At 53.8% G+C, this 27747-nt stretch overlaps 1 protein-coding gene and 1 long non-coding RNA gene across 3 annotated transcripts in view; one reads left to right on the top strand and one right to left on the bottom strand.

The window, feature by feature from the left end:
* The first annotated feature begins 1069 nt into the window (after positions 1-1069).
* Positions 1070-16493, top strand: LOC311528212. Its single transcript, XR_014713541.1, has 4 exons — positions 1070-1140; positions 2156-2250; positions 7087-7232; positions 15565-16493. It is a non-coding gene; the product is annotated as an uncharacterized lncRNA (long non-coding RNA).
* The window catches only part of SLX9 (SLX9 ribosome biogenesis factor), a 112632-nt gene continuing 92340 nt past the window's right edge, over positions 7456-27747 (bottom strand). For both annotated transcript variants that reach the window (XM_084642949.1, XM_084642950.1), the window contains 4 exons: positions 27617-27685; positions 17965-18118; positions 9602-9670; positions 7456-8046 (listed from right to left, as the gene is read on the bottom strand). In XM_084642949.1, the coding sequence (XP_084499075.1) occupies positions 7923-8046; positions 9602-9670; positions 17965-18118; positions 27617-27685 (416 nt within the window). In that variant the 3' untranslated portion in view covers positions 7456-7922. The remainder of the gene's footprint in view (positions 8047-9601; positions 9671-17964; positions 18119-27616; positions 27686-27747) is intronic.

The raw sequence follows: 27747 nt of genomic DNA, 5'->3' as shown, positions 1-27747 counted from the left end.
CCTACTGAACAAAACACCTCCCAAGTAGATTTGTCAGGTGCCAGTGCGTAAAATGCTTTTAAAAGCATGGACACCAAAATCGGGCCCAGTATTTCAGTAACGGTCTCACCCATTCCAGATGCGGAGGGAATAGCACCTCCCTGCACCTACTCGATAATCACCGGTTTATACAGCCAAGGGTCATGCTGGCCCCTTTTGCCACAGCATCTCACTGGGAGCTCACAGTCACTTGCTTATCTACCATCACCCATAAGTGCTTTCCAGCAGACAATCCCCATCCTATAAGCATGGCCTACATTCTTTGCTCCTCATTGTACAATCTTACATTTAGCATGATTAAATAATGCATGTTGTTTGATTGCACCCAGCTTACCCAGGGAGTCAGATTGCTCTTTATCAGGGACCTGTCCCCTTGGTTATATACCACAACCATCTCCTACTTACAGACAATGATGGCAGAGTCAGACAGCAAATGCAATTTTAGCAACTGTGTAGAGAAGATTTTCCACACAGTTGATACATAGAGTGGTCTGTAACATACCGGGTACTCCTCACATTCTCACTGCAGCCAGTTCAGACAGAGTGTAGTACAAGTGAATGTTGAATACAGACTCACCCGTTATTGCTCTGAGATGATTGTTTAAGCAGAGGCAAATCCGTGGATTATATTTTTATATGTCCTATTTCATATTAAGAAAATCCTCAAGCACTTAGAAGCAGAGACATAAATCCATTCTTAATACCATTTAACTCTCCTGGAGAAGTTTGATATTCTGTTCTGGGGTTTGGGTTTTTTTTTTTTTTTCCTGTTTATTTGATTTTAATCGGAAAATGTATATTTACTTAACTATGGAACAAAACTACTTAGAGCTGCTGTTTGTTTGACAAAGAGTCATTGTGAAAGTCAAAGCACTTGATACTTGCCCCATTTGGGGTTCCTGGAGTGGCGGAAAACATGCCGTGTGCAAAATTCTTTGCATCAGCTTAATGTCACCATTGTACAGCCTGTGACTTATGACACTATCTCAAAATCAGCAAAAGCGTCAGAGCAGATCTCACTTTGTATCACCGATGAGTGGCTTGAAGTCACCTGGTACAGTCTGCGGGTTCTCGGACAAGCTGACCATACCCAAGCAGCAGGTAGGGTTGACAGAGACCATTTTGGCTTGTTTTTCTCATGTTTGAATGGCAAGAGAAGGGAAGCTGGGTGTGTGTGGGGAAGTAAGCCCTCAAGAGAGACCAGTGTGGGGAATGGGCCCACCCTTCAAAGACTGGACTGGGTTAACAGGCCATCACCCTTTTGTGGGAAGGAGAGGACATCACCAAGTAGGGGGCTGGTGGGAAGGATCCATTACAGAGCCTGCTGGGGAGGTGGATTCAGGGGGTCACCCAGGGTACGTCTACACAGCGTTCTGAAGCTTGTGGGAGCAAGTCTCCCAGCCCGGGTTGGCAGACTTGGGCTAATGGGGCTCACACTAGCGCGCCAAAGATAGCAGCATGGAGCGCGCTGTGAAGTTGCCACTCAGGCTGAGAAGCCGGGAGGGCTGTCTACACTGCTATTTTTAGAGCGCTATCCCGAGGCCTGCTGTCGACCCAGGCGAGGGAGCTCGCTCACGCAGGCTCCGAAGGCTGTGTAGACATGTCCCAAGAGGCTGCTCCCTACAGCTGCGTAAGGTAGGTAAGCATCCAAATTCTGCTGCCGGGCAGCACCTGCCTGCAGGGGGGCTTGACTTGCTGAGTGGCTTCCGCTTGCGCTACTTGGCCTGCCCCATGGCCGTGGGGCTGCTCCAAGGAGGTAGGCTGGAGTTCCAGACAGCAGTCTGGCCCCCAGCCTGGGCCAGGGTGCCTGGCTGCCCTGAGCGGAACGCTTCACAATGCCCATGTTACAAAGAGCAGCAAGGCCTGGCCTGCCAGCCATAGCCTTGCCTTACTAGGCATTCCCAACCCAGGGGCATGTCAGATACTCAGAGAGGAAGGAAACGGAGACAGTTAAATACAACTTTGTATTCAAAATACAAACTGTGTTTCCTGCTGCCCTGAGGCCCTTGGTGTTATTAATAATCCCGTGGTCCAGGAGACTGTCTTGGGAACATTACAACCTTGTGAGCGTTCCAGACAGTGCAGACTGAGCCGCCAGGCAAATTTTTCTCCGCAGACACCTCATCATCCGGTCATTAAGCCCAGTGACTGCACCGAAAAGGAAGTGCCATTAACTGGAAGAGCAGCAGGAGACCAAGCCGCACAGACATGGTAGGTGAGCAAAGGAAGGTCCCCCAAGGCATGGCTCGCCAAGGCTCACGATGCTGACCTGGGATCGTTTTATCGTGTCCCAGTGGTACAGTGCAGTCATAGCATCCTGCAGGATCCATCACTGGGCGTGCAGAAAAGAGGAAGTGATGGCTGCTTGGTAGTTGTTAAGACCAGGATGGGGGTGGGCAGACCGAGGGGTCGGAGGAAGAGTCGGGAGTCAGGCCAAATCAGGTACCAGGAAGTCAGAGTCAGAGACAGGCCAGAGGGCAAGCTGAGAGTTAGACAGCAGGAGGCATGCAGGGCCAGGTTACCAGGAGATCAGGGCTGGGTACCAAGTTACAGACAGTAATCGAATAGCAAAGTTGAGGACAAACCAGGGTCAGAAGCTGGAGTCTAGGGACTATCATAAGCAGGTCTGGAGCAGAGGCAGTCTGTAGTGTGGTTCAGAGAGCTCCCCTGCATGGCTTCCTGGTTTATATCCTGGTATTGGCCAATCAGGGGGTTGTGAGGGGCCACCACTCCAGTCCTGCTGGGTGGTACTTCTTGCCGAGCCCAGCCCCACAGGGTCCTCCCATGGGAGCCCAGCCTAAGCCTGCCGTGGCAAATCGGAGGCATTAGTGGCCCAGAACCCACATGGCCCCAGGTTCTAGACCTAGAGATTCTAACATCATCTCACCCCTGGCATGCTTCAGGCCCCCCTTTGGGGAGGCGCTGACCCAGGCTTGTCTGGTGGAATTCCATTCGGTGTGGATGTGGGAGGCAGACTCCCATGTGCATTCTTCAAGGTCGTAGCCTTCCCAGTCCACCAGGTAGTACAGACGGCCGTAAGCCCATCGGGAGTTGAGGATGGCATGAATTTCATATTCCTCATGACACTGGCTTTCGACAGGAGGAGGGGGCAGTGTGGTTCAGTCAGGGAAGGGGTTCCCAGTCTAGGGCTTCAGAAGGGAGACAAGGAAAACTGGGTATATTTTGTGGGACTGGGGAAGCTAGTGTTTGAAGATGACTGGGTTAATCTGCTGGCATACTGGGAAAGGTCCCAGGTACGGTGGTCCAATTTGCAGGAAGGTCACTGGTCTGGAGGTGTTTGGCAAGCCAGGCCTACCGTAAATACTGGAGCTTCTTGTTGCCAATGGTCTGCATGTCTTTTGTGGGCCTTCTTCACCTCTTCTAGGTGGTTCTTGAGCTCTTCCTGAATGAGATGGATCCGTTGAACCAGCTGGGGGTGGCAGGGTTCAGGGACGCTGCTGGTAACATTGGCAGAAAGGGGGTTGAACTCATAATTAGTGAAGAAAGGGCTCTGACCCATGGAGGCATGGTCAGTGTTGTAAGAAAACTCTGCATATGGCAGGAGTGTGGACCAGTTATCTTGATGATAATTTACAAAACACCTCAAGTACTGCTTCAGTGCTTGGTTCACCCATTCAGTTTGTCCAGCTGTTTGGGGGTGGTATGCAGTGGAGATGGATATGCAGATGTCCAGTAGCCTAAACACTTTGCTCCAGAAGTGAGAGGTAAACTGTGGGCCTTGATCGGAAACTGTGTGATGTGGGAGTCTCTGGAGCCGGACTGTGTTGTGAAAGAGGAGTGGGTGGTTGCCTCAGCAGAGGGCAGCTGGTTGTATGAAATGAAGTGCGCCATTTTGGTCAGGCACTCCACAACCGTTAAGACTATGGTGTGGCCCACAGACGTTGGGAGTTCCACAATAAAGTCTAGGCTGATTGCAGACAAAGCCCAGCTGGAGTCTCCAAGGGTACTAAGGTGCCAAGGGGTCTCGTTTGGGGTGTCTTGGTATGTGCATAGCACTCACAGGAGTCCTCATATGCTTGGATCTCAGCCCACATGTGGAGCCACCAGACAAAAAATGGGCCACCACATGGGAAGTCTTTTCAGCAGCCAAAGTGCCCTGCCAATAGAGGGTCATAGCACAGCTGTAACGTCTCCAGCCTTGGGGGCATATATATATATACTTGCCAGAGTATGTTGTACCCTCCCACACTGTAGTGTGCATCTTAGCCCCCAATGGCACAGACTGTGTCCCTTAGGCAAGCGGGTCTTCTTTCGAGAAGGATTGAATAGAGGAGAGCAGATCTTGCCAAATTGTGGCATTAGCAAAGTTACTGGGCTTGAGGAAGTAGTGGGGCTCAGAAGTTGGTTCTTTGCCAGCAGCACCAGGACACAACAGCGGCAGTGTCGGTGAGCTGAGCTGAGCTGGGCGGGCTGCACGCTTGCCATGGTATGGCGAGACAAAAGCAGGAGAGCAGAGTTGCAGCAGAAGCAGTGGTTTGATGAAGGCGGTTTGCAGTCCTACTGCACCATCCGCTGAAAGCAGTACGGCGTCCACATGGAAAAAAGGCGCGAAACGATTGTCTGCCATTGCTTTCACAGAGGGAGGGGCGACTGCCCTCCTTCCGTAGAAGTTTTTAAGGCCCGGCTTGACAAAGCCCTGGCTGGGATGATTTAGTCAGGGATCGGTCCTGCTTTGAGCAGGGGGTTGGACTAGATGACCTCCTGAGGTCCCTTCCAGCCCTGATATTCTGTGATTCTATGATTCTATGACTGACAACATGTACCCAAAACCACCCACGAGAATGTTTTTGCCCCAACAGGCATTGGGAGCTTAACCCAGAATTCCAATGGGCAGCGGAGACTGCGGGAACTGTGGGATAACTACTCACAGTGCAACGCTCCAAAAGTCGACGCTAGCCTCGGTACTGTGGACACACTCCACCGACTTAATGCACTTTGTGGGGACACACACAATTGACTGTATAAAATTGCTTCCTAAAAAATCGACTTCTATAAATTCAACCTAATTCCGTAGTTGTAGACATACCCTTAGATGCTTCTCACTACAGGCTGGCTGGTTGCCCTTCAGCCAGGCTCTGCCCTTTGATCAGCGCTTCAGTCGCTTGGTGGTGTTGGTGGTGTCTGTAGATGTAGGTGCAAGAGAGAAAGGAAGAGCTTGGCAAATGTCTCTCCCTTTTATCTTGTTCTTTCTTCCCTCTTGGCTTTGCGACCCCCACTTCAGAGTCAGGAGAGCATTACCTCATCGCAGTCCCAAACTGACCAAGGGAAGGGAGGTGACTCACTCGAGAGTCCAACAGATCCTTTGTTGCTGCCTAGGCCAACAGCCTTTGTTCCTGTGAGACTGGGCTGGGTTTGTCCCATACCTGCCCTGATGAGATGTGAACTGCCTCTCTGCTCTTGGAGAGTTTTGCCTGGGCTTGTTTTAAGTCATGAGGACACATTTTCAGCCTCATAACTATATACGTGAAATTAAAACCTCTAACATCACTATAACAACAATGCTCAGTGCATCATGAGCCTTCTACAGACACCTGACGTGACAAAATTTGCATTGGATACCACACAATCATAGTCCCACCTGACAGGAGTAAGAGTTGTCATAGGGAGGTTTATTTGCTCAAGCTGGCCCCTCCTGTAGTTGCCCAGAACCTTCCCCCCACGGCCCCTGCTGTCCAGGAAGGCGTGACAATCTCCTCTTACTATAAGTACCCAATGAAAGTGCATTGCTGACAAGATCAATCATGAGCATTTCCTGCAGCAACGCTCAGGTTGTCACCACGTGAACCTGTGACCTCAGCAGCAGCCTAAGATCCCTGAGCTCTTGGAACCCAACAATCTCGTCGCCAGCTTTCCCTGATTTCATAACCAATTGTATAAGAAGCCGAGCTGGGCTTTAGTTACCTCTCCCCCCCGTCGGGCAGCACAGAACAGAGCCTGTGCAGAGCAGTGGCCAGGTGGCGGGATGCTACGCTACAGTGCAGGATGAACTCCCTTAGGCGCAGAGCAGCGCACGTGGCAGCTATGTCCACACTAGACATTGAGTCAGTGTGTGGGGCGCGTCCTCTCCAGGAGCACTTCCCCTCACCTAACGGGTCTCTCAGCTCAGCCAGTCTCATTTCCACTGGCAGCTCCGGGAGCCCAGCTGCCCCACAGGATCCGGGTGGGCTGCCCACCCCTTCCACTCCCCGTTCCCCGCTGGGAGCCAGGGGAAGCCGCCCAGGGCTTCTCGCCCCTGGGGAGCGGGTCCAGCTGCTCTGGCTTCTTGGCCCCCTGCCCGCTCCCCACCAGGAGCCGGGAAGCCTTGTCCATTTCATGGCTCCCAGCCAGGAGCAAGGTCCCACTGCCCAGCACTACACAGGCCCTGCGTCGCCCTTACTACACCGACATAAGCCCTACGCCTCTCGTGGAGGTGGAGTTATGTCATCGGTGTAGCAGGCTCTTACATCAGCGGGAGGAAGGCTGTAGTGGGTACACGGACGTAATTAGGTCGACATAAGCTGCCGTATGTCACCTACCTGTGCAGTGCAGACCAGCCCAGAGCTCTCTGCAGAGCAGCACGCACCGAGTTCCTTGCAGGTCACAGCATCTACCAGGGATCTGACCATTTTCAATTTGTTTTATGTCAGTCTAGTTACTCAAAGCATTAACCCTTTCAATGCTGAAGACCTAGGCCACATTTCCCAGCTTATAAAAGACTTTCCTTATGAAAAAGGAAAAAATACAGATGTCAAGGTTCCTCCTCAAAAACTGCACAAATCAAGGAAGTTTGCACGCAGTTTCCCATTGTGTGTGGGGCAGGCCTGGATGCACTCCTGGACCCAAGCTCAATGTAGGTGACAGTTTGGCCCTAGCTATGGATAGCTTCCTAATTTAGCATGTGCTTGACTGGGAAGTCCCAGGAGTTAAGAAGCTGAAGAACTCTGGCACCAACATCCATCCTGCTGGCTGCTAAATAACAATGCTCAATATTGCTGCAATACAAAGAATTTTCAGAGGAGTTTTTTGAATGCTTTGCCATCTTTTCAGAACTTCTGGTCAGCTCTCCCCAGTACAGCTCGTCTTCAGGCTCTTAGCGATCCTTCCCAGACGGCAGGCTGGGTGGAGAATGCACTGCTGGCCTGAAGGCAGCAGCGTCCCCATTTGAAATGACAGGGGTTCCGGGCCGCTCAAAGGTAAGTTCTTGCTTGTTGAAAGTCAGATATGCAACCCTTCCAAAGGGGGGTGCAGCTCCTCTCATTCATACACTGCAGCGTCAGTTTAGTGGGTTTGCCTGTAGAAACACAGGCTTGGGGGGGGGGGGGGGGTTGTTTAACTGATCTGCTCTTTGTAATTGGATACAGTAATGGCTTCATACTAACCCTAATGCCAAAACACAATCCAGACAAACTCAGTGAGACCAATGTCAAAGTGGGTTTATTTCCAAGTTAATAACATACTAAGTGTCTCTTTAAACAGCAGCGCTGACGTTTATATAAATCTCTGCACAAATGGCCTGCAGTATCCCGTAACATGCCGTCTGGACCATCACTGCAGGTTACTGGAGGGTTTCTTTATTCGGTGGGAATAAAGTGGGAAGCAGCAAAAAACAGGTTCAACCCCTCTTGACAGTCAAAGCAACATAAAACATAAAGGTGCCTTTCACCAGGGAGGGAGAAGATGTTACATTTCACCGCATGCGACGCTGCCTTCTGTGGGCTCCCGGCCAAGAAACAGCTGCCACTGTCCAGAGCTTGTTGCATTCGTCCTGCTGACAGAAAACAGGACTGCTGGATTTCATACCCAGCTGGACTGTTTTCAAGGAGCCCATGGCGGGGTCTAGCTGCCCTCGTCCACACTAGGCTCATGCAGGCCTCGCTGAGTTGTCAGATAGCGTTTCCCGCCTCCTGTTTCAGTCGCTTGCAGAGATGCTCACTGATGGCGGCCAGGGGATTGGCTTTGTACACGGGGTTTGCGATGACCTCGTGAAACCTGGCCACCTCCTCCTGTCTGAGAGAAGCAAGAGAACTCTGCATGAGGCACACTGACCAGCCAGAGCAGGGCCGGCCGGGCCGCACCCACCTCCGCACCGGCACCGGGCCGACCAGACAGAATGGGGCCGACGGGGCAGTAAGCCTTGTAAAGTGACTCCAGATACCACAGCACTGGCATCCGTAAGTGCTTGCAATGAGCACAATTGTAAGCGTAGCTCGAAAGGGTGTGGGGGCCAGTGATACTTTTCCCTCTCTATAGCGAGAACTGGGGGAGTCTCCTGAAGATTTTGGAATCATTTAAAATGTTCCACAAAAGCAAGAACTGTGACAGGTTCCTCTTCTAAAACTATTGTCAGGAAGTGTCAGCCACGACAACAGCCTGCCGGCATGTGGGACGTGTGCAGCTGAGAGCAGCTAACATGGTCCGGGCTCCTGCCAAGGATACGGCCTGGCTGCTCTGCGCAGGTGGGCACTAAACGCTCGCTGCATCTGCGGGCTCCTTGCAAGCCACTGATGGGATTTCTTAATTTAGCTGCTCATTAGCCTCCAGAGTGGACAGTTAAAGTGGTCAGCACTGGCCCCAGGCTCTGCCAGCTTCTCTCTGGTGAGAAACGGGCCCTGAACCAGACACATCGGGAGAGCAAGCACGTGGCACTTCCTTTTCCCCCAAGGCCTGGCCACGCAACCCCCCAGCAGCTGCTAGTGCCAGGGCACGACAGTCGGCCAGCGGGAATGGGAGGACACCTGGCCAGTCGGCACTCAGGCTCCAGGGAAGGCGTGCAGAAGGCTCAGCCCACGGCCAGCAGTCCCTCAGGCACACATGGGCTGATTCCATCAGGAGACACAAAAGGGGCCAAGGAGAGGCCGGTGGCCCCCAGTCCCCACTCTCCCCAGGTCCCTCACACTCCGTTCTGAGGGCTCCCCTGGGGCATCAGCCTCACGCCGGCCCTCTGCACGGAGCCCCCCCAGCATAGTGCTCCAATGCCCTGCACTGGGGCTGTCCTTCACACCAGGGCAAGGTGGGTGCCGATGCTGCCAAACCCGACTGCCCTGGGGACATGTCGGCGTGACACGAGGGGCCCGTTCTCCCCAGGACACACCGCAGGGCAAACCGGGGCAGGCGAGGAACGCCCACCCACCACCCAGAATGCAACAGCAGGTTTGGCTTAAATGTGTGATGCTGCACTAGGAGACCTGGAAAACCACGCCCTGGATAGACCCGACTCCTAGCAGGGCAGCCGCACAGCCCGGGGGAGCAGCCGCACAGCCACGGGGAGCGGCCGCAGGGAACAGCCGCACGGCCGCGGGGAGCGGCCGCATGGAGCGGCCGCGGGGAGCGGCCACGGGGAGCGGCCGCACGGCCGCGGGGAGCGGCCGCGGGGAGCAGCGGGGCGTCCCCGGGGAGCGGCCACGGGGAGCAGCGGGGCGTCCCCGGGGAGCGGCCACGGGGAGCAGCGGGGCGTCCCCGGGGAGCGGCCACGGGGAGCGGCAGGGCGTCCCCAGGGAACAGGTGCATGAGCATCGCCAAAGGCAGCTCTTTCATGCATTCACTCTGTTTGCTGGGTACTTACAGGAGCCTGCGCTTCTGGGCCGGCTTCATTTGGTTGAAGTCGGTGGGCTCTGCCTTCGCTCTCACGTGGCTGCAGAGAGGAACAGACGGGAACAGTTTTGTAGAAGGAAAACATTTTGCCAAAAGCACCTGGCACTGGCCGCTGTCAGCGGACGGGATACCGGGCTAGACAGACCGTTGCTCTGACCCAGTCTGGCTGTGCTTACGTGCCGGATGGCGAAGGGAGGCAAAGGGCCCAGCGATTCTGAAGCTGTCCGCACTAGGGAGGCAGAGGCAAATCCCTGCCATGCATGTGCCCAGCCACGAGCCCCACGCAGCGCGGTCTGTCGGCTGTGTCCTGCGGCCACAGGGAGAGGGGAATCCCAGGTCACAGGATGGGAGGCGGAGGCAGTCCCTCACCACCACCGCTCCAGTTCTGTACTCTGCAGCGGGCTCACTTCCTCTACTAGGGGTCAAACTGCAGCAACCCCCTCCCTTGGGTGCTCTGGAGTGAACTACCCAGTTACCTGCCCCGTCTGCTCACGTCTCCCACAGCCGTTGTGCCGAGCTCCCGGCTGAATCGGAGGGCTCCCCAGTGAGGCAGGCAGGTCAGGGGCGCGTGCGCTGGGCAACCCCGAACGATGTGGGATCTTCGCGCAGGGGAGGGTTGGCCGGCCCAGCTGCCCTGCATAGCTATCCAGGGAGCATGTCCCCCCCTCGCTGTGTCCGCTCCTGCACTGCCCACTTCGGTTCAAAGCCAGCCCAGCTTCTCGGCGTTAGAGCAACGGGAGGCTTTCCCCACACGTACAGCAGGGCACAAGCGCAACCACAGCTTCAGCTAGGAGAGCCGGCCGTCAGACGGGAGGGGGAAGCACTGGAACAGGCAGTCCTGTGTCTGTTTAAAAGCTCTGCCTAGTTACTGCCGATGGCCGACTACAGGGGTAGAACGATGGCACAAGGTGCTACCGCCTGGCACCAGGCCATGAGAACCAACAAGAGAGGACACACTTTTAGACTCGGTTTCAGTAAGTAGCGAGGACAACAGAGAGCTGGGCATAGACCATCAGAGGGGGAAGGCTCTGGAGCAGCCTCCCACTACGAGTTTTGGGGGCAAACAATGTAATTCATTTTTAAGAGCACTGGACAATTTTTTCGTGCAACTGCCTGACGGGGCTGCTTGTGATAGTGGGGGCAGGGCTCTGCAGCCTGGGGCTCACTTCCGGGTCATATCTTATGTTCCTAACGCTCATGCTTCAGGGTTTCAGCCGGCCACTGACAGGGGTCAGGAAGGGCTCTTCCCCCCAGTGTATTCTGGGCGGTTTTTTATCTCCTTCCTCTGAAGCGTCAGGGATAGCCATGGCTGGAGATAGGTCACTGGCCTGGACTGGCCAGAGCTCCAAGTTGGCACCAAGCATTCTCTGTCCCAGTGCTTGGATGGCTGGTTCTCGCTCCCATACTCAGGGTCTAGCTTATCGCCATAGGTGGGGTTGGGACTGAATTTTCTCTCAGGTCAGATTGGCAGGGACCCTCCAGGTTTCACCATCCTCTGTAGCGTGTGGGTGTGGGTCACTTGTCAGGTCTCCTTGCGGTTGCTGGGTGGTGCTGCTGGCCAGTGCCAGGCAGCTCCTCAGACTGGGTGACCTGGGGGCCCCTTCTGGCCATACACGCCATGTTCCTGAGTGTGAGCAGAGAGGCCCAGTGAAGCCTGAGAACCATCCAGGGTTTGTGCTCATGGTGTCTGACACACAAAGCCAGGACACATCTATGCGGATCGTAGGCGACTTTAGGGGCCTGTGCAGAGAACTGCAGGTGGCAGCTCCCTGGTGCCATGTGGGAGAGAAGAAAGGCCAGAAGCCAGCTCTGGTGACCAGCTGAAGCATGTGCAGAAGGGGGAGGAGTGCATGTCTGGAATTCATGGAGCATTGGGATGGGTCCTCACTCCCTGGAGAGAGTCTAATCCAGCCAGGTGGAATGGCAGCCTCCTGCTGTCAGAGTTACAGGGAGCCTTCAGCAGGGAGCAGTGCAGAGAGAGAGTCAAGGGGGGACCAATCAAATCCCAATTCAAATACTGGGCATATACGTCCAGTGGGTAACATTGGCTCCCTGACTGGGGCAAAAGAGAAGGAATGGGTGGAGGAGCATACTCTTGCCTGTATACAGATGCTGGGAGCACAAGGAACACGCAAGATTTGCAGCTGGTTAACCAAGGGTCTGACCTCCTGGAGAGAGCGTCTGGGTCCTGCCCACCTAGGAGAGAGCTAAGGAAATGGCGCCGAGGGCTCTGGAGAGCTGACTCGCCAGTGAAGAGAGAGGTTCGTTAACAGGGAAGCCGCCTTCTGGATACTGCAGCGCCGGAGCGATGCTACCAATGGGAGGGGACTCGGAGGAGAGGCGCAGGAGTGGTTACGGGGCTGGAGAGATTAGCTTACGAGAACAGATTAACCAACCACCTCTGCACAGCCTGGTGAGCTGACAGACTTCGATTCAGGTCTGCGAGTACTGGGACTGTTCCCCCAGTGAGGGAATTCAATGGGCAAAGTGAGGAGTAATGGGGACCACAACGAAGCAAAGCAAACGTCCGTTCTTAGGATCTGAACGTTTTCCAAGGGTGAGGGCTATTAGCCAGCGGCACAATCCGCACGGAAGGAACTGTCACTCGAGCCACTGAGCGTGGCCTCCCCAAAGCACCCGAGCACAGACGAGAGTAACTCCATCTCCAGCCCCGGGACTCCACCCCGCAAGAGGGGCTGTGGGTCCCAGCCCACGTTCGGTCATGAGCAGAGCTCCTGTGCCCTCTGCCAGCAACACGCACTGTAGTCAGCTGCAGCAAGTGAGGGGGGTTATTCCACTCAGGGGCCGGCAGAGACAGACAGGCAGCTGCTGGCACAAAACAGCCAGAATAAAATGGTTTGGGGGGGACCTGCTCAAAGTTTTGAGCTCGCAGCACAGCCAGAGGGGTGGGGGCTGCTCCCCCAAGACAGTCCTTTAACACTGGCTGTACCAGATGCCAGCAACAGCATCCCCCTGGCCTGCACTGGGAAAGCCGTTTCCACTTCCCTCTTAGGTCTCCCAGCCCCACCGCAGCTTCCTGCGGCAGCAGTTCCTGGCCTCCTCTCCATCTCTCTGCCTCGCTTTGCTACATTCTTCCTGTTCTCCTCCCTTGTTCCGCCTCTCCTCTGCCCCGGATTCCTTTGTGCTCCGAAACCTGGCTCGCGTACAGCAGACACCGCCAGGTTCTCAAACGATACCATCTCCCGAATCCAGTGGGACGACTGACGCACCAACCTCAGCGTTCTGTCCCAAGCCCAAACCTCCAGCATGGAAACTATGATCTCTTGGGCTGCTCATGTTCTTTGAATGCCAGACAATCGACTCCCAAAGCAGGTCACGTTCTCACAACTGAGCCATGGCCAACAGATGAGGGCGGGCAAAGACAAGCACTTCAAAGACACCCTCAAAGCCAACAGAGAAGTTCAATATTGCCATGAACTCATGGGATCCCCACACCCTCTACCAATCAAAATGGAAGAGGAACTTGTGGCAAGGATCCCAGTATTTCAAGATCCAACGAAGACAACAGCAAAGGGAGAAAACGGAAAGGAGGGAAGAACGTGCTGCGTCCTGACTCAGCGATCCAGCCCAGCCCCTTCCCTCAGGAAACGTCTGGCCCAACTGTGACAAGATCTGTGGATCCTGGCTCGGTCTCACGAGCCACCTGTGGACCCACCAGCAATAACAAGCTATCACTTTACGGAAGACAATCATCCTCGAGCTCCAAGGGATCACTGACTTGACTGGATTCCTTCATGTCATTCCTTTCTGTTGTCCCCTCCCTGCCCAGAGCTGGCTCCCGCTCCCTCTCCCTGGTACTCTGCTCTGCCTCATCTCCCCTCCTGGCCCACAAACGATGTACGTTCCCACGCCTTCCCCCGGAGCAGCTCCAACTGGCTCCTGCTCAGCCATCGCCCCCCGCAGCTGAGCAGGGCTCTCCCGAGAGGGAAGCCAAGTGGCTCATCCCCCTCCACTCTTAGGGGCAGCGGCTGCCAGGTGCCCAGAAGTGCTGAGCACCCACGCTGCCAGCTCCCCATGTGCTTACCAGGGGACGCCTCCCAAAGGGCATTGCTGTGCGCACGCCAATAGACAGAGGAGGGCTGCGCCGGCCATTACCCCACTGCCTTGTCTGGGCAGCTGGGCCCCCTTCCCCTATGGCTAACCCCCATCACAAGCCAGCACTGGCCCTTTAAGAGGAACCAGTGCATCTGTGGCCGGTCAGCTGATGCCCCTGGAGCTTAAAAAAGGGCACTTGGGCCTCCATGGAGACCTGGCGAGGGGGAGCCTCGGTGAATCAGGCTGAGAGCTAGTCAGGGAAGGGGCAGAGAGTGGGGACCTGAGGCTCTCGCTGCCAGTGCCCCGGGGAGCCAGAGCCCTCCTGGGAAAGGGGAGCCCCAGGGAGCCAGAGCCCCCCAGGAACAGGGAGCAAGAGGCCCCTGAGTCCCCTGGGAACAGGGAGCCCAAGGGAGTGAGGGCTGCAAGACCCCCCTGGAATGGGGAGCCCGAGTCCCCCAGAGTGGGGAGCCTCGGGGAGCAAGGGGCACCAGAGCCCCCCCAGGCGAGGAGGCAGCAGGAGCCCGGGAACTGAAGGGGGAGCCCCTGGAGCTAAGGAACTGTGGGTTATTGACCTAAATTTGATCAGCAGAACTGCACAAAGAGCCCGTGGGCGCAGCAGTGAGTCCTTAGCGAGCAGGGGAGAAGCCCTGCTGTGTAACACCCCCACGTGCACCTCTCCTGCCAGCCCACCTGAGCAACAGAGGGTGCAGCAGAGAGGCCGACCCCCCATCCTCCAATGAATGAGGAGTAGGGGCTGTCCACACAGCTGACCCCCAGCTTGCTGCTCGGAGCCACCGGCCAGAACGTGATGTAACACAACCATCATTCGTCACGTTCCACAGACGGGACTCGGAATTCGGGCGGGGAACAAACAGCAAGAGCAGATTGCGCCCCCGTAGGAGTTTGTCGGCTTGAACACGCACGCAGGGTGTAGGCGACCATCGCACTGCTACATCCACTATTGTTAAAGGAACATCAAAAGCTGCAGTCCCCCAGGAGAGGACACATCTCCATGTGCTCAGGGTATTTACGTTGCACATGGGACAGCACCTTGTGAGCAGTAAATTCCTCCCTTTCCCTGTCACTGTCCCCTGTTTACCTGGGTCACTGACAGCAGCAGGGATAGAAAACATTTGTTTTTTAAAGTGTGATTGCAAAGCTACAAACACAGGCAGGGAGGGGTCAGAGCAGAGGCTGGACCTGCTCTAAACGTACTTCACACTCAGTTTCTGAAAGGATTAGCTTTGAAGGTGGCATCTCTCCAGGAAACAAATCCCATTTAAAGGGAAGAGTTCCTAGAAACAACACCTACTGGAGGCAGAATTGCTCCGCACAGTGTCTCTGGGCATTTCCCAGGAGAATCCAGCAGCTCCTGAGAATGCACAATTCTGGCAGAAATTGCAGCAGTTCTGTTTGCAGGCATACCATGCTTCTGATCCACAACCAGACCCATCAGATAGAAATTTCAGAAATATGGGGGGAAGGGTCTCGAGAAGTCTTCAAGTCCAGCCCCCTGTGCTGAGGCAGGACCAAGTAAACTGAGACCATCCCTGACAGGTGTAACCTGTTCTTAAAAACCTCCAGCAACGGGGATTCCCCAACCTCCCTGGGAAGCCTGTCCCAGCACGAAACTATTCCTACTATCCATCCTAAATCCCCCGCACTGCAGATTAAGCCTGTTAGTTCTTGTCCTGCCTTCAGTGGACATGGCTGAAACAATGGATCCCTGTCCTCTTTATAACAGCCCTTAACGTATTTGAAGACTTATCAAGCCCCTCCTTAGTCATCTCCACCCAAGACTGAACATGCCCAGTGATTTAACCTCTTCTCATGGTCAGGTTTTCTAAACCTTTGATCATTTTTGTGGTTCTCCCGCAGACTCTCCTATCTGGCCATCTCTCACCAAGTGGCCGCTGTCCTCCAGCTGAGGCCTCACCAGGGCGGAGTCCATGGGACAACGGCCCCCCGTGTCGGACACAACACTCCTGTTCGGACAGCCCAGAACAACATTAGCCCTTTTCGCAAGGTGTTTGCCAGGAGAAGTGCTTGCTCCCCACTCCAGCAGCGGGGTCCTGAGATGCCGGCCGGCTCGCGCTGGCTATGAATGGCAGCCTTGTTTCATTACACTTTGTTGCCTTCATTCATTATAAATGAGAATAAAAACCTCACTGTGATGCTCTCTTACCCAGCAGGAGATCAAATTCCTGGAGCATCTAATCTTTTATTAATAATGCTGACAAAATCACCAGAGTATTACCCTGCATTTACGCAATGCTTCTAGCCCTATCAAAGCCTCTGCTGGTGATTTCAAACAGCCACACGCACGCTGCCAAAACGCAGGGAAAGCCTGAGCTGGAGGGGGGCTCTTCCCATGGATGGCAGGCAGTGCGGCTGCTCCTCCATGCCGCTGTCTTAGCCCTCTGCCAGCTGCGCTGGCTGGCCGTGGACCCCCTGGCCAGAGCGGGGTGTCTCTGTGTCACTGACACACTGGGCTTTCTGTCCCCCGCCCCATTTACAGAAGAGTTCAGCGTCCAGCGGAGAGAGTACGCCAGGGTAACAACCCTCTCTGTGGGATCCTCACGCACAAATGCAATGCACATTACCCAGCGCTGCCAGAACGGCCTGGCCAGTTCACACAGCTTCCCTGAAAACCCCCGGGGGGAGGTCCCAGTGCTCCACGCCCAGCTGAGGGGCACAGCACTACGGTAGCTCCGTGGAAGATAAGGATTCACCACAAATCCTGGCTCAAAATTCAACCGGCCCAAACCTGAACCCTTGGAAAAGTCTGAAACAACATAAAGGAAAGGAGGACTCGTGGCACCTCAGAGACTAACCAATTTATTTGAGCAGAAGCTTTCCTGAGCTACAGCTCACTTCATCGGATGCATTCAGTGGAAATAAATGGGTTAGTCTCTGAGGTGCCACGAGTCCTCCTTTTCTTTTTGCGAATACAGACTGACACGGCTGCTCCTCTGAAACCTGTAATAACACAGTGCACTTCTGCACTGGGGCTGGAACCAGAAATCTAAAGGCAGCAGTATGAGAAGTGATTCACGGAACTGGGGATTAGGGGGTCGACTTCCGGGGGCTGGTTTTCAAAGGCACAGCTACAAGTTAGGTGCCTAATTGCTCCCTAACCTCCCCCTTCAGAGGGAGCAGCGGACGCATGGTCTGCGTAGGTGGGGAGCAGTCCAATCCAGCACTCTCTTCCAACTAGCCCTGGAATATCACGAGAGCTTGTGCTCATGGTGTCTCCAGCCTCGCTCCGTGTGCAAAGAGATTTGAGTCTTCACCAAGCCGTCTTTGGAGCCTGGCCCGAATGTAAATCCCTGCCAGTTATGGCAACTGCACGTTCCCAGCTGCAGGCCCAGCAGAGTGTGTGCCGATGGGGATACGTTTACATAGAGCATGAACACTTCTCTCTCCGATTTGGCTACTCACAAGATAAAAAACCCACACACCACCTCAGGGAGGCCACACACACGCTGGTCCAAGGTCACGGCTGGCACGGGGAGACAGGCGCTGGGTTAGAGAGAAGTCCCAGGGATGGTTCCACAAGTGCAGGGGGTAGGGTGGGAAGTCAGAGAAAGCTCAGCAGCAGGCGAGGTGTTAGCTACTCATGGTCAGAAGAACAGGAATGCGCACGACTGCTCCAAGAGAGGCTGGCTGCTGCCAAAGGAAGCCCCTTGTCTGTCTCGGCACAGCTCCGCAGAGTCAGCTGCAAGCGGGGCCCTTTCAGCCGGGAACGCCAGGGCCTAATTTATCAGGCACGTCTGTGACGGAACCACCCCCAGCCTCTGTAACCCAGGGGAATTAGCAGCGTGTCCCTGGGGAACTGGGAGGAAATCCCACCGTGCTGTTAGGGCCAAGGGAACGCGCTCTCGCATTAAACGGTCGCCCGCGCGTGGCAGGAGCCTCAGCATGGCTGTGCTGCGACACTGGCCATACGCACAGGGCCTGTCCTGTCTTCGGGGCTAGCTTGGGAAGCGCCTGGCTGTTCAGAGCCTGCCCCCCTGTGCTGCACACCCTGCTGGGCCACACCAGCCTCCCTCCCCTCCCAGCAAGCGACACGCCGTGGCCACGGGGAAGCACCATGCCACCGCAGACACCCAGGCATGCTGCTGCCCCGTGCTTCACGCCGAGCACGGACAGTCCGAGGGACTGAGCGAGGGGAGCGGCCCACCGTGCAGCCCCCAAGATGACCGGCGGGCGCTGCCAGGATAACAGTACCCGCTGCAGGAAGTAGCGCAATAAAGCAGCCCACCAGACGGCACCTACATCTTGGGCTGCTTCCTGGCCTTGCTGGTCGTGGTCAGTTCGGAGAGTTCAGGCAGGGCTTCCATCAAAGGCTGCAGGTCTCCGACCACCGGCGTCGCTTTCCGCTTTGCCTCGGCTTTTTGCTTCTGTCTGGCCAGCTTCACACCTTCTATTTCTGATTCAGAAACAAGACCGTAAAGAGACTGTCAATTTCCAAGCAGCCTAACCACTTCAAGCTCCGTGACACGGCTAAGGAAGGACAAAGATGATTTAGATAATGGCCTGGAGCAATGGTTCTCAAACTTTTGTACTGGTGACCCCTTTCACATAGCAAGCCTCTGAGTGCAACTCCCCCTTATAAATTAAAAACACCTTTTTATATATTGAACACCATTATACATGCTGGATGCAAAGCGGGACTTGGGGTGGAGGCTGACAGCTCGCGACCCTCCATGTAATCACCTCGCGACCTCCTGAGGGGTCCTGACCCCCAGTTTGAGAACCCGTGGCATAGAGAGTACATTGATAAAGTTTCCGGACGATACCAAGCAGGGAGGGGTTGCAAGCACTTTGGAGGACAGGATTAAAATTCAGAATGATCTGGACAAACTGGAGAAATGGTCTGAAATAAATAGGATGAAATTCTATCAGGACAAATGCAAGGTACTCCACTTAGGCAGGAACAATCAGTTGCACACATACGAAATGGGACATGACAGCCTAGGAAGGAGCACTGCGGAAAGGGATCTGGGGGTCATAGTGGACCACAAACTAAAAAGGAGTCAGCAGTGACACACTGTTGTAAGAAAAGCGAACAGCATTCTGGGCTGTATCAGCAGGAGTGTTGTAAAGCAAGACACGAGAAGTAGTTGTCCCACTGTACCCTGCACTGACTGGGCCTCAAGTGGAGCATTGTGTCCAGTTCTGGGCACCACGTTACAGGAAGGATGTGGACAAATTGGAGAAAGTCTGGAGAAGAGCAACAAAAATGATGACAGGTCTAGAAAACATGACTTGTGAGGGAAGACTGAAAAAATTGGGTTTGTTTAGTCTGGAGAAAAGAAGACAGAGGGGACATGATAACCTTCATGTGCTTGAAAACAGTTATTATAAAGACAAGAGTGATAAATTGTTCTCATCTACTGAGAACAAGCCAAGAAGCAGTGGGCTTAAATTGCAGCAAGGATGGTTTAAGTCTAGGTCGCACATTAGGAAAACTTCCTAACTGTCAGGGTGGTTAAGCATTGGAACAAACTGCTGTGGGAGGTTGGCTAGCAAGAGAACTGTATTTCCCTCCTACGCACAGCGAGGGGGGGACCTGCTAAGAGTCGGGAAGAGGAGCACTGAAGACCTGAAAATAAATCAGTGTGCTAGAATTACATGGACCCTCCAGTGAGATTGGAGAGAGGAAGAGGAAGGTCCAGGTTTGGCCTCCCATCCTTGACAGATGTCACTGTAACCATGAACCTTACTGACTTTGGCTTTATTTACAAGGGGAAGGATGGTCTTGTAGCAAGTGTCCTAGGTTGGGACTCACAAGACCCAGGTTCAATTCATGGCTCTGGGCCAGTCACCTGGGACTCATCTACACTGGGGACTTCAACTGGTTGGCCAAAACGCAGCATTTGCATGCCAGGCACCCTGAGTGAGTGCAGAGGCCGGGGCCCGCAGGGCAGGCAGCGAGCCCAAGAACACAGGGACTGGTGATGAACTGACAGCATGTGAGCTGTCCCACGGCACTGTCACGCTGCTGGGTGACTCTGCCCTGTCGCTGCAGGGAGATGGGGGAGGGCTCCTGCTGCAGGGCAGGGAAAGAGAGTCATGGGAGCTCCTCTCCTGCCCAGGCCCTGCAAGGCTGTGGGAGCCCAGGGAGAGCAGGCTCTATCTGAGCCCAGTGGATCCAGCCGGGGAGAGGAGGAAGAGAGTGGAGAACCAACTGCCAGTTACAGCTCCCCCATTCTCTGCCCCAGCTGACACTGGTACCCAAGGAATCAAACCCAGGTGGGGACAGCCAGCATACAGTGTGCTCCAGGCACCTCCTGTCCCTGCAGCCTAGGGGGCTGGCTAGCCACTCTCTGGCCCCCTGGGGTCTTCCCCCCACAGCAGGGGACTCCCCAGGAGGCAGCTTCGTAGGAAGTTTCTGCTTCCTTTGCATTTCCTGAGTGATTCTCAGGCTGTGGAACCTGCCCTACAGTATCGACTGTGGCCTTGACCTTCGAGATCGCGCGGCCTGTGTCCAGGCTGAGAGTCAGCCAGTTAGCGCAGGAGCACTGCATGGCCCTGACCATGGTCATTGCCTGATACGTCTACCCCAGGAACCTTGTGAGCCAACCTTTTAATCATTTTCTCGTTTGCTGAACCAGTGAGGTGCTCTACCATCAACAGTCCTGGGTGAGCTGTGATTTCTGCAGTGCACAGAGGTTTGTGAGAAATCTGGATTGTAAACACTGTTCCTTGCAGGCGGCTCTACCAGGGGCCCTGGTTTCTGTTCTGCACCACTTCTTTTTTTGGTCTGGCTTTCTGGAGCGGGGCTACTTCACAGTGCTACCATGCATTACGTTCCTGACGCATCAGAGCAAACAGCCCAAATTCTTCTTCTATGAAATCTTCTTCAGTAAAGGGGCCAGGCATGCTTCTAATGGCCAAAGCTTTGCATCAGTTTTTCCTTAGTCTCTTTCTTATGATTTATTTCTGCTTGGAACGGAATATGCGCTGAGAGTTTTGCATTACACTCTTGGGCTGAACTTCACTGCACTCGGTACTGGGATTCGATGCCAAAAAATGCAGGGAGAAAGGGCACCCAAGAAAAACAAGCGAGTTAAAGAAAAATAATTCATTCCAAGATTACAAAAACAAACAAGAAAGAACAAGTAGCAAATTGCTCCCCACCACATGTAAGGGTGTTTTTAGAGGATAATCCTGGTGGCTTTGTAGGGAACAATGTAATAAACAGCATCTGAGATGAATTAACTGCTCAAGGGAAATCCAGACATTCATTGCAACTCAGGGCCATTTCCTGCGTGCAGCCTGTACCGCACGGCACGGAAATAAATGACTGCTGATCTGTAATCAACCAGAACACGCCAGGCGGAAAAAAGGGCAGTGTCGCTTGTTTTCTTGGATTTCCCCTGGGGCTGTGAGTAAAGACTGAATGACCGATCAAGGGCTCGTCTCAAGCCTTGGAGTGAAAGAGTGATGGACACACATCAGTTAAAGCTGGTGAAGCAGCGACAGACGGGGGCTGTTTGGGTTGGTTTATTTAAACTGTGACTGAATGAAGTTCTGCTCTTCGACAGGAGTTCCGGGAACCACTGACGCACGGGCACGTTTTCAGCTCCCCTGTAAGCCAATGGGATGGAAGGATACACTCCAAGTTAAGCAAGTGCTTACCTGCTTTCCTGTATCAAGGCCTCTATTAGTGCTGGGGCTAAAAGAACTAGTGTTCCCGAGTTCCAGGAACCCGGCTATGCAATCAAGAGAGGACGCTGTGGCTTCATGCAGCTAAGCAAGCTACTCAAGCAGAGAGTAATTTCCAGGCAGTGGGATGGACGCGAGAAGCTGCCGACTCTGGGACACAGAAATGAGAGAAGCAGCCAGGGAGGGGTTGAAAAGTTCCCGCGAGGAAGCCTCCCAATGTGCTTGAAGCAAGAGATGATCACGTCCAAGCAGGACCTTTGCATCACTACTTCTAAGAGCCTGGCAGTGCGATAGCTCCCCAAATACTGGCCCAAGGGGTCCTGGCCCTCCGCTTGGCTCGGCTACTCCTGGGAGCAAATCCCTCAGGCACGCCGCAGACTTGGCTTAACTCACAAACCTTGTGTGAACCTGCCACCATGTAAAGAGTTTGGGGAATTAAAAGCAAAGCTTTAGATTCTGAAACAGCAGCAGGGTTTAGTCCTCAGTAGCAGTCACAATAAACAGCATGGAACCAGCATTGGATCAGATTCTATTCCTAGCTCTGCCACTGAGCTTAGACAAGCCTCTGTCCTGCTCTGTGCCTCAGTTTCCTCACCTGTAAAATGGAGCTAATTATGTAACTATCTCCATGGCAAGGTGCTTTGAGATCCATGGATGAAAGTGCTATTCAAAAGCAAAGCATTGGCCTCCACATTGCTGATCCCCAGCATTCAAATATCATGAGGTAACTCCCAAAATCAGGAGATTGGCCTAAAAATCCTGATTTTAAAATAATAAAGGTGTGTGTCCTGGGTGTGGAGCTTTGGCGGGGTGGGGTGGGTATCACATTTTCAAGCCTCTCTCCACAATCACAGGGAAGAGAAACTTAAAACCACAAGTGAAGCTGAGACTCCCCAGGATACAATCACTTTTTACTTATTAATTAACCCAGAGTAAGTATTAATACTGGGGGGAGGGGGGCAAACAGCTGTGCATCTCTCTCTATCAGTGTTATAGAGGGCGAACAATTTATGAGTTTACCCTGTGTAAGCTTTATACAGGGTAAAATGGATTTATTTGGGGTTTGGACCCCATTGGGAGTTGGGTATCTGAGTGCTGGAGACAGGAGCACTTCTAAAGCTGTTTTCAGTTAAGCCTGCAGCTTGTGGGGGACGTGGTTCAGACTTGGATCTGTGTTTGCAGCAGGCAAGCGTGTCTGGCTCAAACAAGGCAGGGCACTGAAGTCCCAAGCTGGCAGGGAAAACAGGCTCAGAGGCAGTCCAGGCACATCAGGTGGCAGTCCCAAAGGGGTCTCTATGACCCAACTCATCACAGGGGTGTTGACCATTGTAGCAGTGATGTCTGCAGATTTGACATCTTTTGTTCTGGCAGGGTCTGGTGTCTCTTTGAGTTGTGTGTCTTGGTCTGTGGGGAGCTTGCTTCTAATGATGAGCTTGGCGAGGCGCGGGGGGGGGGGTGTTTAACAGCCAGAAGAGGGGGTTCAGGAAAGATTTCTTTCAGGATGGGGTCCCCATCAAGTATGGGTTGTAGTTGTTTGATGATACCCCGAAAGAACCTGCCTCTATACAGGAAAAACAACCACCCATTGACTGCATACGCCTAGTTATCACCTGTCACCAATACAGTGCATACACCTAGTTATCACCTGTCACACTGGAACCCATATGGGGTGACAGGTGATAACTAGGGGTATGCAGTCAATGGGTTGCTGTTTTTCCTGTACTGAGGCAGGTGCTCTCGGGGTATGTGGGTGGCCCATTCCATGATATGATCTACTTCACTAATGTGAGGGTCTTGTTTGGTGAAGGCAGCTTTAAGCATGTTAAAGGTGTTTACCTGGACTTTCTCTTTGGAGCATATTCTGTGTGCCTGTGTGTTTGGGGTGGTTATTGGATCCGTGAAGGTCCATGTGATGATCTGTGAGATTCTTGCATATAGCTGACAGTAGGATTCTGTGGCTGAAGTTGATCATGGTTTCTGGAAAGCTGATACTGGTGTAGGACTGCTCTAGAAAGAGCTGGAGGGAAGGATGGTGGGTTTAAAGTTGTGGAGGAAATCTATAAGGGAGTTTAAATCGTCTGTCCAGAGGATGAAAGTATCATTGAGGTATCTCTGGTATTCAGTGGTTTTGTGGTCTGTTCTTCAAGACATTCTTCCTCAAGGTGGCCCGTGAAGATGCTGGCATATTGGGGAGCCATCCTAGTACCCAGGGCTGTTCCCACGGTTTGTTGTTGAATGTATCATTGTTCTGGGCGAGGATGAAATGGATGAGTTTGGCAAGGTGTTTGGGGTGGAGATCTGAACATTGTCCATTGTCTTGTAGATGTCTGAAGCAGGCTGCAACCCCACACAATGAGGGATGTTGGTGTATAGGGAGGTGGCATCCATGGTGCCAAGGGAGGTGTTCTGAGGGAGGTTGTTAATGTTGCGGAGTTTCTAGAGGAAGTCGATTGTGTCCTGGAGGCAACCGGCCCTTTGTGTGGTGAGTGGTTTGAGGAGAAGGAGCAAATTATTAGGGCCTGCCTACACTTAACATGCTACGGCAGTGCAGCTGCAGCCTTTCAGTGGAGACACTAGCTATGCCAATGGGAGAAACCCTTAACTACGCCGCTCAGGGGGGTGGATTTTTAGTTATGCCGACTTAATCTTAGTGTAGACCAAGCTGTAGTCTCTTATCATCGATTGAGCATTTTGCGAGATCTCCAGGTAGAGTCACAGTCAATTTCCTATTTTTGGGTTAATTCCATTTTCTCATCCAGCACTTTTAAAACATTATATTAGGATTATTATTTTTAAAACTCCCTATATTTTAATACGAGTTTTTCTGCTTCTCTGCTGATGTTTACAATGGGTCTTTTCAGCTGGTGAGACTCTCTCTTGTTAAAAGACATCACGCAAGGCATGAACTGTTGCTGACTTCAGTTCTAGTGATCTTAGAGGATTCTTGTAGCATTAACAGGTGTTTAGTTTTCAGGCACATGTGATTTGCAGGCTGGCATTGTCCCTTTAAAAGCTTGGTGGGCCAGAAGGGAAGCCTGGGGCTTTGGCGACTTTAAGGTTGTTTAAGAGTTTCCCTTCGCAAGGGCCCTTTTCTGTTGTTTAGAACTTCTTCATAAAACATTTACCTTTGGGGTTAAAGGTCCATACTTCTGGTTTCCACCCTCCAGGGAAGTTTTCTGGGAAGTCTGAGTAGAAACAGCTTAGTTTCCGAGTAAGAAGACAGAAAATGACACATTCTTGGCTCCATTACAGGCTTGCTGTGTGACGTTGGGAAGGACCATACCATAGACACACAAAGGGGCCAAATTAAGTTTGCATAGTCAGCTTTAATTCTGGCATTTCTGCACTTTTGAGTGCTTGACTTTCCTACCTCAAACCCTGGGGAGTGCTGCTCACACAAGGCAGAGAGAGTTTTCCCTTTGCTTTTAGCAGCAGAGGGGGCACCGTGATTTTCTTTTATCCCCTTTTTCATACAACACATAATGAAACTCTGGAACTCACTGACACAGGATGTCAGTGAGGCCAAAAATTCTGCAAGGTTAAAAGAAATTGAACATTTATATGGAAAAACACGAATATCCAGGTTTCTAATTAATTCTGACAAATTTTGGAAGAGATTTAAAATCTCATGCTCGAGGCTTTAAGCCTCTCTCTGACTAGCAGAGATTTGGACGAAACCTGCATGAGGATCATCTGCCTGTTGTGGTGTTTATTGCACCTTCCCCTGAAGGCTCTGGTGTTGGCCACTCTCAGAAGCCAGAGACTGGGCTAGCTGGACCCTGGGCCTGATCCAGCCTGGCAATTCCAAGTCCCATGACTGTGTCAGATGCTACAGAGAAGGTGAGCTGTCTGAGCATGGAGACTGCAGTGAGGATGTTAGGGCTACTGGGGATGTCTCTGGGTTTCGCCCCAATAAGAACCGGATTCAAGGCACCCAGGATGCTGGCAGATGTCCCACATTGCTGGAGCTTGGCGGTTGTTACTTTGTTCCCTTTGTACCCGCAGGACCAGGTGGATTTCGTGTACCATGGAAACCAGCCCACTCCGTAGATCTCGCCTTCCCCCAGGACCCGGAGCATTACCACATGCACCAGGGAAGTCATGGGCTGTCTCAGTCGAGCTTACAGAGAGCGTCTGGGACGTGCAAAGGCAGAGATAGCCATGGGCCACCTGCATGGAATCTACCATCAATTGCTGGGGGGGCAAAGAGGGGAGGAACCGTGCGTGCACCTGACCCAAGAGTGACTCCTTGGTTGCTCATAGGAACCCCCCTCCCTCCCCTTCCCTTGAACCCCCCTCCCACAAAACCAGGGATCCTGGGAGCAGGGGCTGCATGTAAAGTCCCCTCTGCCAGTAACCCCAACAGCCAGCCAGCCAGCCGACAAACCCCCCTGAGAGTTCCGGGGGGCGCAGGGAAAGCAAGACAAACACCTCGTTGCTTATCTGGAAAGAATCGACGCTGCCAAAATCCCATCCAGCTAAACAACAAAAAGAGCTTAAACGTGGAAAAACCCTGCAGAGGCTTCACTGACCAGAGCAAGCCATTGCCCCTGCTGAGCCAGGAAGGGCTGCAGCTGATGTCCCCTGGGGCTGACGTCACCCATTCACAGGCACTTCCTGGTCCCGTTGCTGGGATGACGTCACACAGCCCAGCGTCTGGACAACTCAGGTCATGCAGGAGAATGATGCAGATCTCTCCCAGCTAGGGCTAAGGTGAAGCCTGTTAGAGCAGGGGTAGGCAAACTTTTTTGGCCCGAGGGTATGAAAATTGTATGGCAGGCCATGAATGCTCACAAAATTGGGATTGGGGCACAGGAGGGAGTGCGGGCTCTGGGGTGGGGCCAGAAATGAGTTCAGGGTGCGGGAGGGGGCTCTGGGCTGGGGTAGGCGGTTGGGTTGCAGGGGTGGGAGTGAGGGCTCCGGCTGGAGGTGCAGGCTCTGGGGTAGGGTTGGGGATGAGGGATTTGGGGTGTAGGAGGGTGCTCCAGGTTGGGACTGAGGGGTTCGGAGGGCAGGAGGGGAATCAGAGCTGGGGCAGTGGGTTGGGACATGGGGGGGTGAGGGCTCTGGCTGGGGGTGCGGGCTCTGGGGTGGGGCTGGGGATGAGGGGTTTGGGGTGCAGGAGGTTGCTCTGGGCTGGGATCAAGGGGTTCAAAGGGTGGGAAGGGGATCAGGGCTGGGGTTGGGGCATGGAAGGGGCTCCGTGTGGTGCAGGCTCCGGGCGGTGCAGGCTCCGGGCGGTGCTTACCTCAAGCAGCCCCCGGAAGCAATATGTACCCCCTCTGGCTCCTACGCAGAGGTGCGGCCAGGCGCCTCTGCGCACTGCCCTGCCTCCAGGCGCTGTCCCTGCAGCTCCCATTCCAATGGGAACTGCAGGGGTGGCGCTTGGGGTAGGGGCAGAGCATGGAGCCCCCTGGCTGCCCCTAAACGTAGGAGCCGGAGGGGGCACATGCCGCTGATTCCGGGAGCTGCGCGGTGTGGTGTGGTGGCATGTGCACGCAGCGTGGCCCCCAACCCCACTCCCCAGCGGGAGCTCAAGGGCTGGATTAAACTGGCTGGCGGTGTGGCCCATGGGCCGTAGCTTGCCCACCCCTGTGTTAGAGTGTACAGCCGAGTGCCAAGGAGAGCAGTGTTCCTACTAGAACACTGCAGCCTGGCGTTTAAAGTGCTGTGGCATGACAGGCCAAACGCAGCAAAAAGTAGAGCTGCCAGCAAGGGACCTCATGCCTCTGAGCTTCTAGGAGAGACCCACAGCAAACTTAACTCCTCCCAGGGTTCTCCAGGGCTGGGGAAAACCAGAGGTTTTGTAGTCCCATATTTTCCACGTATGCCATGTAGGACTCTCGGGAAGACAGCATTTCCCAGCACTCACTGCTCTTCGGGACAGGGAGAGCATAGCTGGGAATTATCTCCAGCCAGCCTTGTCCCCGAACTGGGAGAGAGGAGGGGGCTTCCCACCCACCCTGTGGCGGAGCTCCAGCCTCCCGCCCTCAGAGCGGAATCAGCAGTCAGGGTTTTCCCCAAGCCACACAGCGCCTCCCTGAGTCCGCTTCCTCTCCCTCAGCGACTGCACCTGCCTGGCCCCCGGGGTCATTCTTGGGCTCACGCGGTTTCACTTTCTAAACCTCAAAGGGCCAGTACAGTCTGCTACACGTGGCACGTACGTTGTTTAGGAAGCAGTGCAATGCAGGGCTTCTACTGGCCCTCTGATGAGGCCACCACCCCGACAGTGTGATCTTATCGAGGGAATACTTACTCTGCAGCCACCTGTCTTTTCTCAGCTTCATTTTTTCTCTTTTTGACAGAAGTGGTTTTTCTTCTACACCTGAAAAATAAAAACACACGGCAGGCAGTCTGAGTGGTGCTTCCCTGCACGGCTTTGCCAGC

Source organism: Lepidochelys olivacea (genome assembly GCF_965140295.1).
Source record: "Lepidochelys olivacea isolate rLepOli2 genome assembly, chromosome: 11".
NCBI classification, from domain to species: Eukaryota; Metazoa; Chordata; order Testudines; family Cheloniidae; genus Lepidochelys; species Lepidochelys olivacea.
The sequence above is the reverse complement of the archived record's forward strand: the minus strand, read 5'-3'. Positions and strand labels throughout refer to the sequence as shown.